The sequence below is a fragment of the Saccoglossus kowalevskii genome, chromosome 16 (assembly GCF_978046115.1).
Source record: "Saccoglossus kowalevskii chromosome 16, keSacKowa6.1, whole genome shotgun sequence".
In the NCBI taxonomy this organism is placed as follows: domain Eukaryota; kingdom Metazoa; phylum Hemichordata; class Enteropneusta; family Harrimaniidae; genus Saccoglossus; species Saccoglossus kowalevskii.
Window position 1 is genome coordinate 8,168,784 of NC_140656.1, and position 19,530 is coordinate 8,188,313.

Here is a 19,530-nt window from a genome sequence, read left to right on the forward strand (position 1 = left end):
ACTCAGATGTCATTCAGACTTGATAAAAATATCACACATGCAGTGTTACTTTAATATGTCCAATTATTGTTTGACATACCTACTCAGATGTCATTCAGACTTGATACAAATATCACACATGCAGTGTTACTTTAATATGTCCAATTATTATTTGACATACCTACTCAGATGTCATTCAGACTTGATACAAATATCACACATGCAGTGTTACTTTAATATGTCCAATCGTTATTTGACATACCTACTCAGATGTCATTCAGACTTGATACAAATATCATACATGCAGGGTTACTTTAATATGTCCAATCATTATTTGACATAACTACTCAGATGTCATTCAGACTTTACAAATATCACACATGCAGTGTTACTTTAATATGTCCAATCATTATTTGACATACCTACTCAGATGTCATTCAGACTTCATACAAATGTCACACATGCAGTGTTACTTTAATATGTCCAATCATTATTTGACATACCTACTCAGATGTCAGACTTGATACAAATATCACACATGCAGTGTTACTTTAATATGTCCAATCATTATTTGACATACCTACTCAGATGTCATTCAGACTTGATACAAATATCACACATGCAGTGTTACTTTAATATGTCCAATCATTATTTGACATAACTACTCAGATGTCATTCAGATTTGATACAAATATCATACAGTGTTACTTTAATATGTCCAATCATCATTTGACATACCTACTCAGATGTCATTCAGACTTGATACAAATATCACACATGCAGTGTTACTTTAATATGTCCAATCATCATTTGACATACCTACTCAGATGTCATTCAGACTTGATACAATGATCACATATGCAGTGTTACTTTAATATGTCCAATCATTATTTGACATACCTACTCAGATGTCATTCAGACTTGATACAAAGATCACATATGCAGTGTTACTTTAATATGTCCAATCATTATTTGACATACCTACTCAGATGTCATTCAGACTTGATACAAATATCACACATGCAGTGTTACTTTAATATGTCCAATCATCATTTGACATACCTACTCAGATGTCATTCAGACTTGATACAAAGATCACATATGCAGTGTTACTTTAATATGTCCAATCATTATTTGACATACCTACTCAGATGTCATTCAGACTTGATACAAATATCACACATGCAGTGTTACTTTAATATGTCCAATCATTATTTGACATACCTACTCAGATGTCATTCAGACTTGGTACAAGCATCATACATGCAGGGTTACTTTAATATGTCGAATCATCATTTGACATAACTACTCAGATGTCATTCAGATTTGATACAAATATCACACATGCAGTGTTACTTTAATATGTCCAATCATTATTTGACATAACTACTCACACTAACAAGTTGAAATCAATACTGCAATTGCTCCACCAATGAGTTTGGCCTTCCTATGGAAGATAGGAAATGTATGCCTAATAATTGTGTCACATGACGTACCATATCCATTCATAGGCGCTAACAAAATAGAGCAATGTGATTGTATTGCCTTTCACTGCTGTGCAAGGATTGTACCATACCTCGCAACTCATTTAGTTTACAACTGACATCTGCCCACACAAGCATGTGCAATAACATGTACACGCACGCACGCACGCACGCACGCACGCACGCACGCACGCACGCACGCCCTTTATGAAAAAAACAAGAAAGACGACAAGTATGAGAAAGCACAATTTATTCACTTTTGGAATATGTATTTGCACAGAAGTGAACTTTTTCACTTAAATACACAAAATCTTTTTTTTTTTTTACAGAGAGTTTCTTTCTCCCTCCCTCAAAAAGTTCATCTAGGTGCTATAAATACCAAGGATTGAAAGTTACTCTATTTAGCAATTCCATTTTTTTACACATATTTACATTTTTCACATACACCTATACAAAGAATGGAGGTAACTTTAAAAAGTAAATATTTTTTGTTTGTTTGTCTTTTGTACAACTGCATATACAGAAACTATATTTGCTACTTTCAGCCTCATATTGTCCAATTAAGAGTTCTACTAACGAGTCTCACTGCTGTTCTACCAGGGATTCACACACACAGGTAGGAAGGATCTAGTTTGAACTGCTTTCAACACATGTACAAGAAAATGTAGAAATTGATTAGTATGCAAAAGTGCTAATTATAATTAGGCAGATTATTTTTTTTTAGAAAACATTCCGTGTTGGACTAACCCAATTTTTTGTTGCTAACTCGGTACTACAAAATCAAGTGTCAAGTCAATCATCTTATATGCAAATGAGTTTTAATAATTAGTATTACTACGCAGACTTTCCAAATAATGACACTGTACAAGCCTACATTTGCCAATATGTAAATGAGCTACTTAGTATGCGTAATTTCTAATCAGTAGTTGCAGCACGCATAGACCACTTACGAGTAAACAACTAGTACAACACGCAATTATTTTGAAACCCTGCAATTTCATATCGCACACAGATCAGTGGTCGTTGCCATGGGTCCCATGCGACACATACTATGCATGTTCACAACCTTTCTAAGTTTCCAGATTGATGTAAATAATGTTCTTCATCAGAAATCATCTATCCTACTCTCAGCTCAAAAACTAAATTCTTTCGAAATAAAGATTTTTTTTTAAATTTCTTTAACATAAACTGTTTGTGCGTAAAAATTAACTTGATATAATCTATGAATAACAAATAAAATCATACACAGTGCAACTGATCCATATGGATTTTATCCAATTTAGCAATTTTCTTTCTGACAAAATACATGTATGTAAATTACTGAAATAGTCACTTATCATTGAAAGCACATACTGCTGTAATATTTACTAAGTTGTTTTGATTCCCTTTAGATTAAATGTAAAGAACAGAAGAAAGCACTTGGGCAAATGTTACATTGGTTGGTCATAGTGTAGTGTAAAAAAAAATAACGCAATTCGATTATTTTATATTTCTATATCAGTGGTTCATAACTTAATCACCACTTCTTTTGAAACAGTTTTTGCACATTTGAAGCCAAGTCCAATGAAAAAAACATAATTCCCACAAACATTCATGTACAGAATTAGGGGTTGATCATTACAAACTAAGGGGAAGGTCTACTGTGTTTGTCTTTACTTATTTTTGAGCTGCAGTAGAATTGTTTTCCAGATTTTTTATATATAAACATTTAATTTTCATGTAGATCTCCATGTATAATTGTCCCCTCTGTCCGTACCCCCCACCCCCAAATCAATAAAATGTGCTTTTATCAATACAAATAAACAATTAGTTTCAAATCACCGGGAACTGAACATCGGCCGATCACAGCACAAATTTTTTGGCCTCAATTTATAGATTGAAACATACATTTTACCCATACATGTTATATACCATAATAATGATCTTGTTTCAAACTTTGGAAATATGGCAATTTTTTTAAATTGTGCAAATACCAAGTCACGTGATCATAAGAATACGCGAAAATGGAGTTGGTTTCTCCATACTGAGTTTAGAACGGGCGTCGGTCCCGACGTCCGGCATTCATCACAATCAGCCGAGACAAAACATTGACCATAATTCATGGGGATCATGTTCCGTAATTTGTGGGCTGAAAACCCAAATAATTAAACAAGTATTATATATATTTCATTTTACATCGCGAAACTACAACAGAGCTTGGTTGTTCGCGGTGAAACAGTCGCCTTGAAGTCGATACAACTTCAACTCGCCATTTATTACCTTGAAATAAAAAAAAATAAAAATTCCAAGAGCATCGGGGAATATATTAATAACCATTTTTAGCAATCGCTAGATTTATTTCATCTGAATACATGGAATGCATGAGATTTTCAACATTTATTGGCAACTTCCGCTCTGAAAATGGTTGAAAATGTGGGTGTGGTTCTCTCACGAAATCCTGTTGATAATACGGACAAATATGGTTCTGTGACCCAGGTCATGCTTCGATCAGGTGACTTTCAGCAAATCAATGATGTTGTAACAAAGCATATTTGACGTTAATTGAAGGGTCGTCGTACCGTCCAATCTCCTGCTTCGATTCACATATTTTTTTTTTGTTCTGTGACAGGCTTCAAAATTATTTTCACTGAAAAACATTGGTATATTTTGACTAACGGAGGGTATTTGACCTCAGTTCAGAAAGAAGAAAATCTAAGCTGAGTCCACGGCGAATCAGTTTTCTTTGTTAGTTGTGAAATAAGGTAACCTTGAGTAGGGTCGACGATTTTCAGCCCTGAAGGACTTCCGCGTGAATCCTGACTTTCGAATTGTTCATCGTCTGGCCACCAAATATTTATGGCTATAACTAAATTTGACATGTTTTTTTTTTCTGAATTATTCATTTATGTCAAGCTCTGTTCTATTTTTTCAGAGCATGTGGCCGTTTTAGTCAAAATATTTTTTTGTGGGAACACTTTTACGGTACGTATAGATCGAGCTCATCCACTGATCGTGACTTAATTTTGAAAATTGAATGTCAAATTATACCAGACCGACCGCCTGTGGACCGATGTGGTTTTGGTATCGTTATTTTTGGGATTAATCATTAACATTTTCCTCGTTTCTCTGCTCTGTCGAAAGAAGTTACCTATGCCCTTTTCACGTAACTGTCTCATTAAAATAAAATATTACATTTAGAACAAGCACCCAAAACACGTAACAAGAGGTCCCAGTTAAGTTGCTTTGACGATTGGTTGTCATGCAACTATTAGATTTGAAAAACCACCATTTCAACTACTCATGTGTGATCAGTGTTTTGGCGAGCAGTCAATGTTTTCAATGAGCGAGCGAGCGAAAAAAGAGCGATTAAAATGCTGTCGGTTTCCGGTCGAACAAGACCGCGCGGTCGGAAGTCAAGCAATAAGCTGTGAGTGTAAAAGTGGAAGGCTGGGCGAAATGAGTACCGTAATTACGTAAACTTTGTAGTATTGATATGCAAATCAGATCTTTCATCAAGTGTCAATTAGGATTACTTTCATGTGAGTGTTGTGCTTGTGTTTAAAAACAATCACACATGGCAATGTTTTGAAATAGAAAAAACGTCGAAATCAGCGTTATAAAATGGAGTTTTTGTTTAGAATAAAAGCACAGTCATAGATACTGTCCATAACCATCAATAATTTAAAATTAAAAAAAATATTGAAAAAAAAAACACACTAAACGTATGCTAACCCCTTAACAGGTTTGTTTTGTTAAAATTTGAGTCAATAAATAACAAATTGTCTGTGATCTGCAGGTTTAGTGAACAATTCTAGATGGAGCATCACTTATACACAAAATACGATACGATTTTTTTTCAATAATAAATGGGAAGGTTGGCCAAGACCGTCTGAATAGAGTTCTCCCTACTGAAATGAGTTTATTTATTTTACTCATTTTCGAACTTAGTGACAAAAAGAAAAGATACTGTCCAGAAGTATCCTTCATTCGGATTTTTTAAATTCACATGGATCGTATAGATTTTTCGACAAAAAGTTAAAGAGTTTCATTGCATATAACCGTGATTAGGATAGAAGCTAAACAAACGAGTATCAAAATAAGTAGTTGTGCTTGCTTCAATCTGCAACTTTACACCTACTAATCAAACTACGCTGGGTTATACTACACTGAGTATATTGGTGAAGAGGGGGGGGGGGCAATCTGAGGTATGCTAGAGTCAATTGTTTACAGCGATCGTTTTAAGCGAGTCTGTTACAGATACAGCTTTTACAGTAGACGTGTGTTTGATTGAAGCCTGACTGACTGGTTGTTGAATCATATTGTTACTCACTGATTGGCTCGTTGTTTGCGGTGTAAACCTAGTATTTCCTGAAGGTTGAGTCAGCATGGAATGGGTTACCATCGGCTGACTGTAAATCGGCTGCACGGCCGATTTCCCCGCAACAGATGTGCTCGAGATGATCGGCAAAATTGCTTGGTGTGTGATCAATGGAGTTTGAGAAAACGTAGCTGTGTTATTCACTACAGAGGGATTGACAGAAAGCGGATTGAATGCAATCGGCGATTGTCCAAGCATCGGTCTTCCTGATAACAGTTGATGGAATGTGCGTGTCGATGTAATTAGAGACTGAGACATAATCTGGGATACTAAAGGCTGGGTTGCTGCTAGCGTAACAACGGGTTTGACTTGGATAGAAACTGGTTGACTCGAAGGTGCAGTAACATGCGGTGATGGCGACTTTGGTATACGTACATTAGTATACGGTAGATGTTGCATTTTAAAAGAAGATGGATAAGATGATGGTTTGACATGTGTAACAGCTGGTGACGGTGGTTTTGGATGAGGAGTCAGTTTTGGGGGAATAGGAACAAACACAGACCGCGGCAATGCGGACTGGGTTGTGGCAACTGTAGTTGGTTTATCAGTATAACCATTCGTAATCGTTCGAGTAATGCCGATGTTTGGACTTTTTGACATTGCTGTATAAGGTAAATTGAAATTATTCCGGCTTCTTGGTGGAGACCAACTTTGAGCTTCATCTTCGCCTTCTGTGTGTAGAAAAATAAAAATTTATTTAGGATTCAACATTGACAAAAATATTCAATTCTGATTTACATCATTGTAAATCTAAAATTATTATGCCTGTATTACATCATGCAGGTGGAAATATTGAACAAGAACAAGTCATTGTCAATGACACAGTCCCTGTCCAAAATTTTGTGATCTGACATATCAATTTGATGCTGATGAAGTCATTGAGATTAGATTGAAACCATTAATAGGAGATAGATTTGTAAAAAATTATGATTGAATCAAATTACAAAAATAATGTTGATGTATCTATTGATATACTTTCTTTGTACAAAATTTAAAGAGAAATGTTCATTGCATTCAAGAGAAAGTAGCATGGGTACCATGAAAAACAAAATTGCCCCCAGTGCACCTATAACCCAATATGTATGATCACCATACCAACTTTGATCCAAATTGGCCTAGTCATCTGAGAAACAGCTCCGGACAATTTAGCACTTTTACATGAAATTTGGGTGTCAGTCAGCCATATTGAATCGACTCACAAAAATAACGATAGTGTAGTTTGTATCTTTTGGTATACTATCTTTGTACAAAATTTAAACAGAAACGTTCATTGCAAAGTTTGAATGAAATCCGTCAAGGGGTGTCCAAGATATAGCTCCGGACGTACGTATGAATGGATTGATGGATGGATGGATGGACGGACGGACGGACGGAACAACCCAAATTAATAGTCCCCGTTTTTGGACTTCGTCCGAATGGGGACTAAAAAATCTTAAATCAAAGAAAGCTTTAAAAAAAAACCATGTGCTGAGAATATTTAAGACATTAAAAATTAATTAGCCTTTCAAACAAGAAGCTCTATTCGAGATGTACAAAATGTGATCCACATTATTGAAGTTTATAATACTTACAGAAAATACATTTGATTTTACATCTGTGATTTTCAGTCCAATTTATTCCAGCGCACCTCTACCAAAAAGTTCAATTTAAAACTGATTTTTTTGAGATACCAGAAATTGGCTTTTCATTAATAAACTAATCACGTCTGTGGATTACCCCCAAAGCATCAATGAACCAAATTTCAATAAAATGTGATGATTATGCACATTATGCAAATTCAGTATGTTTGAATTTCAATCCCAAACTAATTAAATCTGTGTATTGTTCCAGGACACATATGTACTAAGTTTCATTATATTGTGATGGGTAATTTTTTTTTTAAATTGATGGAGAGCAGAAAAATAAATTATTATGAAAATTAGGTAATTATTGTGGATGTATATAAACCAAAACTAATTAGTTGCATTGTCTTAGTGTATTTAGTGTAGATTCATTGAAACATAATGATTAGAGGAAGAGCAAACTCTAATCAAACCCAAACCCTAATCAAATCTGTGCATTAGCCCAGTGCATCTGTGCATTAAGTTTCATCAAAAACCAATATGGTTCTTGAGATATCAGTGGAATAGACGGACACACACTAACTACAAAGACTCCCATTGTGTGCTTCACACACTGAAACAAGGTAAGCAAATGTGTGATATGCAAAGTGGTATGCAAATGTTGATATGCAAATATGTGATATGCAAATATTGCGATATGCAAAGTGTTATGCAAATATTGTGATATGCAAATATGTGATATGCAAATATGTGATATGCAAATGTGTGATATGCAAAGTGGTATAACATGTGTGATATGCAAATGTTGTGGTACGCAAATGTGGTATGCAAAGTGTATGCAAATGAGTGATATGCAAATATTGTGATAGAAAGTGGTAAGCAAATGTTATGGTATGCAAAGTGGTATGCAAATGTTTAATATGCAAAATGGTAAGCAAATGTGTGATATTCAAAATGGTATGCAAATATTGTGATATATAAATTGATATGCAAATGTGTGATTATGCACATGTTGTGGTGTCCAAAGTAGCATGCAAATCTGTGATGTGTGAATGTTGTGGTATGCAAAGTGGTATGCAAATGTTTAATATGCAAATGTTTAATATGCAAAATGGTAAGCAAATGTGTGATATGCAAAATGGTATGCAAATATTGTGATATATAAATTGATATGCAAATGTGTGATTATGCACATGTTGTGGTGTCCAAAGTAGTATGCAAATCTGTGATGTGTGAATGTTGTGGTATGCAAAGTGGTATGCAAATGTTTAATATGCAAATGTTTAATATGCAAAATGGTAAGCAAATGTTTAATATGCAAAATGGTAAGCAAATGTGTGATATGCAAAATGGTATGCAAATATTGTGATATATAAATTGATATGCAAATGTATGATTATGCACATGTTGTAGTGTCTAAATCTGCAAGTATGCAAATCTGTGATATGAAAAATGGTACGCAAATATGTCACATGCAAATAAATATTGTGATAAGCAAAATGATAATGCCTGGTTTACTTTTTTGAAGATTTCCTTACCAGTTTTACATGAAAACCAGGGCTTTAGAGAGGTTTTATAGAAAAAATGAAATTTTCCAGAATCGTACTCGGACCCAACAGTATGTATATAGCCATTCATGACTGTCTTATTGTTTGAACAATAGGAGCTGATATGAGCTGAGTATGTCTGTGTATCGTTTGGGCCCTCAAATACAAGATTACAAAATTATCATTATATTATATTGGGGTTCTTTTTCACATGAACATTCATTTGCCTTACCTGTACTTTGAAAACATTATCAACCAAAATGAATTTATCCAGTACGTATTCTCACCTGATGCTGTTGACGTTGATGCCTGGTCGTCATCATATTCTGACGCTAATCCCATTTTCCACGATGTAGCTGTCATATACTCGTGTCCTAATGGAGTAGACATGTTTGAATTTTCCCCTTTGAGTCGACTGAGTTTTTGCTGAAGTGCAACTTTTTGCCGTGCAAGATAATCCATGTTGTGTTCGTATTCTCTTTCTTTTTTCTTTAGAATCTGAATAAATGCCAGAACGACGACAATTATTTTCAGAGATTTCGGAATTATTATGAAAAAAACAAAAACAAAAAACATTCATTTCAAAAATAAATGAACAGTTTTAATTTCACAAAAACCAAATTTGGAGCCTGCTGGAAACTGGGACTCCCATGAAATTTTATTCTCGAAAACATTTACATGAAAAGTTAAAAATTTTTAATTTAATTGAGAACAAATATACACCAATTTTTAAATTATCAACTACGTAAAGATTTAATTCATTCCACATGACCAGAATATTCCTCAAAAATAATAAAACAAGCAGCCTATCGGCTGAGATAGCTCCGCTGTTAGCAATGCACATTTCAATTAAAGAACTGAAGACATCATTAGAAAATGAACAATATGAATAGTATCAAAGCAATCGGACTTGCGGTTTTTAACAAGAAGTTGAAAATATCACTTTTTACCAAAAATGACAAAAATATTTACCAAAATTAGAGAATTGAAGATATCATTACAAAATGAACAAATCTGAGAGAGGTCCACATGTAGTAGCTATACATGTAATATCAAAGCAATTGCACTTGCGGTTTTTAACAAGAAGTTGAAAATATCACTTTTTACCAAAAATTACAAAAATATTCACCAAAATTAGAGAACTGAAGATATCATCACAAAATGAACAAATCTGAGAAAGGTCTACATGTAGTATCTATATATGTAATATCAAAGCAATTGAACTTTTGGTTTTTAACAAGAAGTCGAAAATATCACTTTTTACCAAAAATTACAAAAATATTCACCAAAATTAGAGAATTGAAGATATCATTACGAAATGAACAAATCTGAGAGAGGTCCACATGTAGTACCTATATATGTAGTATCAAAGCAATTGGACTTGCGGTTTTTAACAAGAAGTCGAAAATATCACTTTTTACCAAAAATGACAAAAATTCTCACCAAAATTAGAGAATTAAAGATATCATTACAAAATGAACAAATCTGAGAGAGGTCCACATGTAGTACCTATATCTGTAATATCAAAGCAATTGCACTTGCGGTTTTTAACAAGAAGTCGAAAATATCACTTTTTACCAAAAATGACAAAAATATTCACCAAAATTAGAGAATTGAAGATATCAACATGAAATGAACAAACCTAAGAGAGGTCTACCCAAGGTACATATACACCAAGTATCAAAGCATTCAGGCTTGTAGTTTTCAAGAAGAAGTCGAAAAAGTAAAACATTGACACAGACGACGACGACGGACAATCACTCATATGATAAGCTCCGCTCGACAAAGTCGACAGCGGAGCTAATAAATAGAAAATACTCTCAGTTTAGCAAACACCGTTGATATATATGCAACGCCATGATTGAATCCTTTGAACACTAAAGTCAACTTATATCACCTTCCACAAAATCAATTTTTCCCATTTTTTTTCTAAATAGTTGATCAAATACTAAAGCAAATGTGAAAGAATGCACATTTAGATCGAAAAGAAACCTACATACATGAATATATATATATATATATACAAAATGTTGCATCAATATTTTGGCCAAAAAAGATTAAATCAGGTAATTACAATTTGACAGGTGACTACTGGTATGCTTATCTCTATATATTTTCCACACATCACAAATTTGACACTTAAAAGTAGTTGATTATTATAATGTAAAATACTTTACTGTAGAATACTTTATTTTGGCTTGGAATTTATTTTCGCTATTTTCGATGAAGGGATGATTTCGTGAAAATAAATTTTTTCCTATATTTTACATTAATCTCGTCAAAAATCAGTGAAAATAAATTCCAAGCCAAACGCCCAAAATACCTTTTCAGCGAAAATTAATTCCAGCGAAAATAAAGTATTCTACAGTATTTTCGCTGTTTTCACTGAATGGATGTGATTCAACTTCATCAAAAATCAGTGTAAAAATAAATTCCATTTACCCAAAAAATCTTTTCAGTGAAAAGTAATTCCAGCTAAAATAAAGTAATCTACAGTAGTCTACATTTAATTGCGGTAATCATTTTATAACTTATTTCAAGGACTCGTGTACATGTTTATAGTCATTAAGTTAGAAAGGAGTAGTTTCATTTATCTAAGCTTTGTTTCAACATCGTTCAGTCTAATTAAATAAAACACATTCCATTTATACTTGCATTAAATTGTAACAGTGTTTTGACATGGTTACGAGAACTAGCTAAAAAACTAGCTAAATTGACACAATCAGGGAACAATGGTACGGTACGTCAAAGACAACAAACAAGGACAATGTACAATGACCCCCTCACCCCTGAACTGTGTTACTTTGTTGTGAATTTTCGGTGATTTTGAATCCCTATGATGTTTATTACGTGTATAATTATTTCAAGATATGCCGATATAAATACGTCTGTCGCCATTTTAATTTCTATTTATTATTTATTTTTTAATTGAATGTTTTCATGAATATATTATGAATTCATGTCTTTTTTTTTAACAATCTCTTATCAATACTTTTACGTACCCATGACTACCTGTCTTAACGCAAATACAAACAACAGCACTATTCATTGTAGTGCATGTGATTTACAAATTCTCAGCCAGTTGTGAAGCACTGAACCCCTAGACGACCTTTCACCTATGATTAACCCACTCCGATAGGTTGGCCTGGCAACCAGTCAAGCATACCTCAAACAATTATTTAAATTAAATCAGTAAGATTATTAATACAAATACCTAGTTCAAATTCATGTCTTTGTGAAAGTTTACAATGCAAATTATTACATCTCCAGGGAGGGAGGGGGTCCAATTGTCAGCCACCAGCAGTTTGCCATGACCATTATTGTCTAAAATAAAACAGTGGCTAAAACTGGGTCACAACAGCTAGTCATTTGCATACCAGATAGGCAAATGAATTGACACTGCATACAAGCCCCAAACATGTTCTATTGCGATTTGAATTAATTTAGTTTGCCTCCATACATAGTGTTCTATTTAACAATTAAACTCCCTATAAATGTAAAATAATGTAAAGGCATTAATTTGGCTATTTTAATTACATAGTATTCATTAGATTTTAAAATCGTAGATTTTTCCCAAAAAAAAAACAAAAGTTTCATTGTAATTTTTCATATTGACATGGATTTAATTTACTGTAAAATACTTTATTTTCACTTGGAAATAATTTTCGCCATTTTCGCTGAAGGGATGATTCAGTGAAAATAAAATCCAGCGAATACATTTATTTTTTCCTATATTTTACATTAAACTCCATACAAAACACCCACAAATGTTTTTTCAGCAAAAATTAATTCCAGCTATAATAAAAGTCGTAGACTGGACTTATTAGCGAAAATAAAACAAAACCAAGAAAATATATATATAGAAAATAAATATATGTGTTTACAGCATGACAATTTTCACACACACACATGCGAGTTGCGCTAATGAGTTACATACATGTACAAAATTGAAAAAAAAAATTAAAAGTTTGATTTTCCTAGTTTTTAAAATGTACTAAACAATAATGAAAACTGGCTTGATTTCACTGTTAACCGCTCTAGCTGAGAACTGCTACTGAAACCGTCAGTCGCTATTTCAAAACCAATTCTATTCACACAACTAATGCTCTGTTTGTTTTCATTCAACAAAAGTGTTTTAAAAATAAACATGCCCTCCCTGTTTTTTTTCCAAAACAGATAGCATTAGTGGTTGTCTGCTACACTGTGCCTTGATATAAATTCTAATTATAATGACATTTTTTTTACATGGCCCTACTATTTCTACAGATAGTATGTAGAATTTAATATGCTTAACACTTTTGTGAAAGAAGTAGGTGGTTCAGACGTCTTAAAATTAGATTGAGATATTTTGTTCTAAAATTCTAACTATCAACAATGGCCATTTCAAATTATTTACCTTTTTTTGGGTGTAAAACAGTAAATTTAAATGAAAATAATTTAGGCCCTTTGTCTGAAATAATTGAACAAAACTAGGACATTTTGAAAAAAAATATCGGCAAATTTGCAAACATCCGATGAGCATTTGATTCACAGCTGAAGTATAGAAGAAACAATTTTCAAGAAACGTTTTAATTTTGTCCAGGGAAATTCTAGCAGTGGAGATTTCACTGGATTCATAAGCTTTTGAATGCCAGTCAATATTTGTCATCTTTCACAAAATAGACTCGCATTAATAATTTATTTCTATGTCTTTTTTCAAAATTGTTGATTTAGACCGGTAGAAAACAGAAAATTATGTTTATTTATTCAAAATTATTTATTCAAGTTAATAACTTAAATTTAAGCATAGTACACTAAGCGCTGAGACGAACACTGTAGTTGGTTCACAAGCTATAATATTCAAATCTACATATGAGCAAGCATAAAGTAATTGTAAGATACATATACGACGACAACGATGACGACGAGGAGTGCAGACATTACTGATGACAATAACCATTCTAGTAGCTTTGTTAGTTTTATTGAGTATCCCTGTCCAACCAATTATTTCAGCAAAACAATATAATTTTCCAAAAATAGTCAATTTAGAGTTTACGACAACAAAACTTGTATGCTACATAGAGAAAAATCGGCCATTAACATTCCAATTTAAGATAAACTTTTCTCCCAATCCAATGGTTGAATTTACGATTAATTTTTGCGATATACATTTTTTAACCGCATCTTTGAAACAAAACAAGTGGTTTTTATGTTAATGAAGGATATTGTTCCAAAATAATCTAACTACCATGGTTATATTGTCATGCAAATATCAAGCTAAATGTTAGCACAAAGCAATGGACGTTACATAAAGTAAATACCACGGCAACAGATGCTCACAATTTTATTTATATCTTCAGAATGATCACACCAATCCAAAATATTACAAAGAGACGGAGATAACAATGTACAAATAATATGTGAATATTCAATCATATACATTGGAGTGAAATTTCATCAAATTTCCTACTACATAACAGGTGAACGTGTTGTATTCAATATGGTTTCCACATAACACATGCCATTGTATGTAAAATTATATAGATGGAATTCAAACACACGCTATGCACTTATTACCGCCCTTTTAAAAGGGCTCATAGACAGGCCGATAGTTGACTTGTTACAATACTGTCGCATTGAAGAACCGCATTTTCTTTTTTATTTAACCGATGTGCAACGGGTTAAAATTTTATTTTCTAAATCTACCCAGAAAACATTTTGCTAAAAAAGACGCACAACTTCAGGCATAGATGGTTTAAAGCATTTTTAGCATTGTTAGCATTGAAGGAGGAGGGGCTTTTTCATCAGAGGAAAAAACGTTTTTTTTTTTTATCTGATGTTTCTCTCACAGTGTTTTCCATAAAACGAGGTCTTATTAAGCTCCACTTCACTTCTTATATTTGTCAAATAAATAAAGATTTGAATTATTTTACAGAGAAGTTATGTACCAAATTTTAAAATTGAATACTGTACTTTGTAATTTATCTATTAAGAGCGCATCTCATAAAAAGCACATATAAACCATAAATTGAACTTGTTGTTATGCAGGATTATTAAATAGAACTTATTCTGAGCATAGAAAAAAATGCAAGTGTGTGTGATTGATTACTAATACCAGCTCCAATTACATAATGAGCTGGCGCCCCATCACCTGAGCTTTTGGGAATAAATCATACGATATCTCCACGTCACAGAGGCAGTGAAAGTAGAGATATTTGTCTGAAATCGCTATTGTAAACTTATAATCAATGCCTGATAATAATCAATAATTAGGTAATAAACATAAAAAGTGAATTTTCATCAATAATACATTTTTAGACAGCTTGAAATATTTTCTGACAGTTTGAATCCTGTAGTAATGATTTATGCAATTACTACTTGTGTTTATATTCATAAAGTGTACCATTTGTTCGAGACAGGAACGTCAACATTTGAGATGGGGCACTATGTTTTTATTGCAAGATTTCGTAACATAACCGTAGTTTGTTGCTATGTACTGTATACTAGTAAATTTACTCTGATATCATTTTTTTTCATTTTGATTTCATCTGCAAAGACAAAATTTCGCCAAATTTCAAACCCAAATTTTTTTTTTTTTTTTTTTTTACAATGTTTCTGAAAATGAACCCTAATTTTGGAGCCAACAGACAAAATTTTAGCCAATTTTCAGGGGTTACTCAAAAAATTTGTTGGGAATGTTTTGTGATTTTGCGATGAAATAAGGGAACTGGTGGTGAAAAGGTTAACAAACACCCCAAACAAAAGACACATAAACTCGAAACTCATCCACACAGAATAGAAAGGAGCATGGCAAATTACACCAGTATTATTTGGTTTCTGCAAAAAAACATGTAAAAAATCAAGAAAAAATGGCTAAAATGGTCTCAAGACCTGAACCATTTTTTTTTAACCCTATCTTCCACAACTGATTTATTCATATCTCCATAGCAACCATCACTAAGATGTCAAGCATAAACGAGTAGAACCTGGCTCCTGAAATTATTTCTGCCAAAAAATCCCTTAGTTCATCAATGGTATGTGAATGGAGAATAAAGTAGAATATTACATCTTTTCAGGAAAAATAATTGTTTTATGACATTAGTCGTGTTGACATTACTTCACACATTACTGAGAAGAACAAACAAAAAAACAATAGTTCACATTGGACAATTCTCCAGAAACTGGTGAATATTCATAATGGCAGTTTTTTTAAACAAAATACAGAAGTGATTTGCTGATGTTGAAGTATGACCTGTTGGCTTTTTGATACACAACTTTTGAAAGGTACACTTTTCATGGTTGTAAACAGGTCATTGTCAAAATGCAGCTTACCTGTTTACACCCCATTCATAGTAGTCAATATTAACAATAGATACTCTAATGCCTAAATTGATTATTTGACAGTCAAATTAGGAACATTTCACAAAGGATGGATGTCAACCTTGGTCTCAATAATAAAAATCCCCGAGAAACTGATGGGGTGGGGGTGGGGGTGTGGGGGCTGCTTATTCAAGCAAAATCCATATTAAAATGGGTGAAGTATATCATAAAAATACAAATCAAAATGTATACCCATGGGTGTTATTAGTAAGACTGCTTGAGGTTTGTCCTTTTTTTAAGTGTTTATACTACTTTTTAACATTTTTCATAACAGAAGGTAAAATATAGACCAGATTTTTAAAAAAAATATGAAATTGTGATATATATATTCTGAATTATTATAGCGAGATTGCCAGTGTCAATTTCCACCCTGGCTGATTTAAGTGTGCCAGATTTAGATGTCAGTATTTCATAAATTCGCCTATTCAATATTACATGGTATTTCTGAGATAGTGCAACTTGGTTATGATTCAGCCAAACACAGAGGAAGGATGTTAAGTAACTTTATTTTCTAAAAAAATTTCTACTTTGAATACAAGCCTACCTGGATATAACGCAAAGCACTTCTTAAAATACATAAATTAGAAGTTTTCTTGTCTTCCATATTTGGGATGTGTTTTTTCAAGACATCAAAGCACTCTTTTAAATGAGCTCGCCTACAAATAAAGAAGAAAAAAAAAACACGGTTTACATCTGGAATTATACCATTCACTTCACATTGCACAGCGAAATTATTCCTATTTTTAACACTTGTAAAAGTGAGCACATTTATCAGACTTGTTATGATCACGCACTCAAACAAATCACCATCCTTTTTTTCAAATACATTTGTAAAAAGTCTCCAGTTAAAGCAAGGGAGTTGTCACCTGAGCATGCATCAGGTGGCCATAGCATGTCATTTTTTACAAACAAGCGTCTATCCATGAGCCATTGCGTTTTTAGCATGTATTGTTATCCTCACTTAGGACTCATCTCCCATGCCTGCGCAGGTGACGACCCTCCCACTTTATTAATAGCAGGACAATTTACTTCTGGATTAAATTAAAATTACAAAGGAAAACAAAATAGATAAATAGTCTGAACACCATGACTCCCGGGTTTGCACCGGGAATGACAGCTTTCCCTTTAAAGGCCCATGTTGTCTAGACACTTTTGATATATGTATTGTTCTCCATTGAATTCTAAACAACATTTTTTTCAAAGGACCTTCTTGCACTGGAAGACTGTGTTTAATATCTAATCTGAGAAACTGACATGGGCCTTTAACAATGCAATGTTTATTGTATCAGATAATTCTATTTTTAGGACAACTTATTTCGAGTCACTTTACCTATTTTTCTCGAGTTTATTGTGAACTTCTCGCGTCCCAGCTCTGAAAAAATCAAAATAAAAATGACAAAACGATCGTGAAAATCTAGCAATGGTGGTTCTTGGGGGTGAAAAAGTTACGACCTCGCCAAGAAACAACCGATCCACTGAACACGGATGTGACCGAGTCAGGCACGGGGAAGTCACAAGACAGTAACTTCAGCTTTCAAAGCGTGGTCACACAACACGGACAAAGGGCGTAAAACAACGGGCGGAATAACCCAAAGCGAGCTGAACATAATTCATCTTCCAGGGCACCAAATCACTCACCCGCCGGATCGCCGTTTTTCCCGGGCATCGTCGTCGATGAACAGTTCGATCACCGGTACTGTTGTTGACTGGGCGATATCATGATGTAAACTGCGGGGTAGTGGACTTGACAATTCCACGAGCTTGGGGACAAGTTGCCTTTCCCCGTCATCTGCAACGCAAAGAAGGCGATATGTAAACGATCGAGCGAACAATGCTAGCTCCGGTTGGTCAATGGCCCCTAATTCTGTATGCAAACCCGCGTCGACACGTAAGCAAAAAAAAAAACTGAAGGAAATTTTTCGATTACGTGCGAAATTTGTTGCCGGTAGATTGTGACATCGATGAAGGTAGATTTGTACATACGCATACAATATAACAGAGTATATATATACGTGTATAACACCGGTTAGAATATAGATTTAAATAAAAAGTTGGAAATCGAATTTCACAAAAACACCATAACATGTGCGTACTCACCACGTGCTTGGGCGCGCCACTCCAAAAACTCGGCTGCTTCCAACAACGTTTCTATGCTCATATTGGAACGACGAGATCGTCAAAAAACACGCCTGATTTTTCCAGTGGTTACCATTGATTATCGTCTTTGCAGTTATACAGACAAAGTGCACAAATCCGGGAATAAATCGCCGATTTGTCAGCAAGATGGCGCAAGTTTCATCGTGCTACCCGTTAGTCCAAACATAACATATCCAGTTAAAAGCTTCAAGCGTCCGCCAACCCCCGTGAACGCGTACTTTTATGGGGGTGGGCAGCTCACCCAGTGAGATGAGCACATGTCTTGTAAGCGTGTAAATGACATTAAATTTCAATATTATGCTTCTATCATAATTAATTATAAAAGTGTATAAAAAAATAAGAAAGAATACTTTGTGTGTGTTTTTACCTGAGTCATCGGAATACACACACCCCTACAATGGTCGCAACCAACGTTAACCAATGACGTCATGTCTTGATTTTATGCAACTGTAAACAACTCGTAACCACGTGACCTTATTAGTAAGGCACATGGGCCGATCTGTCAGCGTGAAAGCGAGGAATCTGACAGCTAGGGAAGCGATGAACCAATCACAGATAGGATAAACATCATTTAAATAAAGAGCACATGGTAATCACATGTGCCACTGAAACAAAGTAACCAAGGTTACAGTTTTGACAGCTAAATCGAATATTCTAATAATATTATTTTTGTTTCATCATGGCTGCCTTTTTTGCTAATGAAAAAGAGAGACAGCGTAGTTTACAATGTTTTATTGTATTTATTTACTCGGCCCTACGTGATAGAAATTTCTGTCATCATATAAACCCCCCACGGTCACGTGGTTTTCAACAAGGTGGACGTCCGATGATGTGATGGAAGGTATTAGTTTGATCACGATTACTAAAAACGTAACCGTGAACTGCGGTTCTATATTAATTGTTACTTTTTAAATTACCCACATTTTTATTAAAAGAATTTAAACTATGTACTTGTGGTATCAGATGATTTTTTTCTGCTTTTCGAATTTATCGCATTTCATGAGAAAATATATTTCCTCTTTCCCTGGTTCTGGACACAGGCGCTCGGAACGTTTCTTGGATAATAAAAAATGACCCAAAGTAGG

General features: G+C 33.9%; 1 protein-coding gene across 2 annotated transcripts; it reads right to left on the reverse strand.

Annotated features, from left to right (window-relative positions):
- Positions 1 to 1,696: 1,696 nt before the first annotated feature.
- LOC100372337 (uncharacterized) lies at positions 1,697 to 18,677 on the reverse strand. 2 transcript variants are annotated; one of them, XM_006820686.3, is made up of 6 exons: positions 18,386 to 18,674; positions 17,927 to 18,077; positions 17,619 to 17,660; positions 16,833 to 16,944; positions 9,217 to 9,427; positions 1,697 to 6,491 (listed from the first exon to the last, which is right to left on the reverse strand). In XM_006820686.3, the coding sequence occupies exons 1-6, from the start codon at positions 18,444 to 18,446 to the stop codon at positions 5,659 to 5,661; spliced, it is 1,410 nt and encodes a 469-aa protein (XP_006820749.1). In that variant the 5' UTR covers positions 18,447 to 18,674; the 3' UTR covers positions 1,697 to 5,658. The 2 variants fall into 2 exon arrangements, with proteins under 2 accessions (XP_006820749.1, XP_077868296.1); XM_078012170.2 differs by lacking the exon at positions 17,619 to 17,660 and having other exon boundaries at positions 18,386 to 18,677.
- Between the last annotated feature and the right edge of the window lie 853 nt (positions 18,678 to 19,530).

What these genes read in the sequence shown, in the direction of transcription:
- LOC100372337 (XM_006820686.3), bottom strand. Translation starts at nt 18,446, where the DNA reads ATGAGCATAGAAACGTTGTTGGAAGCAGCCGAGTTTTTGGAGTGGCGC. An exon ending in GAAAAACGGCGATCCGGCGG is followed by an intron (nt 17,661 to 17,926) that starts GTGAGTGATTTG and finishes TGATTTTTTCAG; the next exon opens with AGCTGGGACGCGAGAAGTTC. An exon ending in GTGCTTTGCGTTATATCCAG is followed by an intron (nt 9,428 to 16,832) that starts GTAGGCTTGTAT and finishes GCATTTATTCAG; the next exon opens with ATTCTAAAGAAAAAAGAAAG.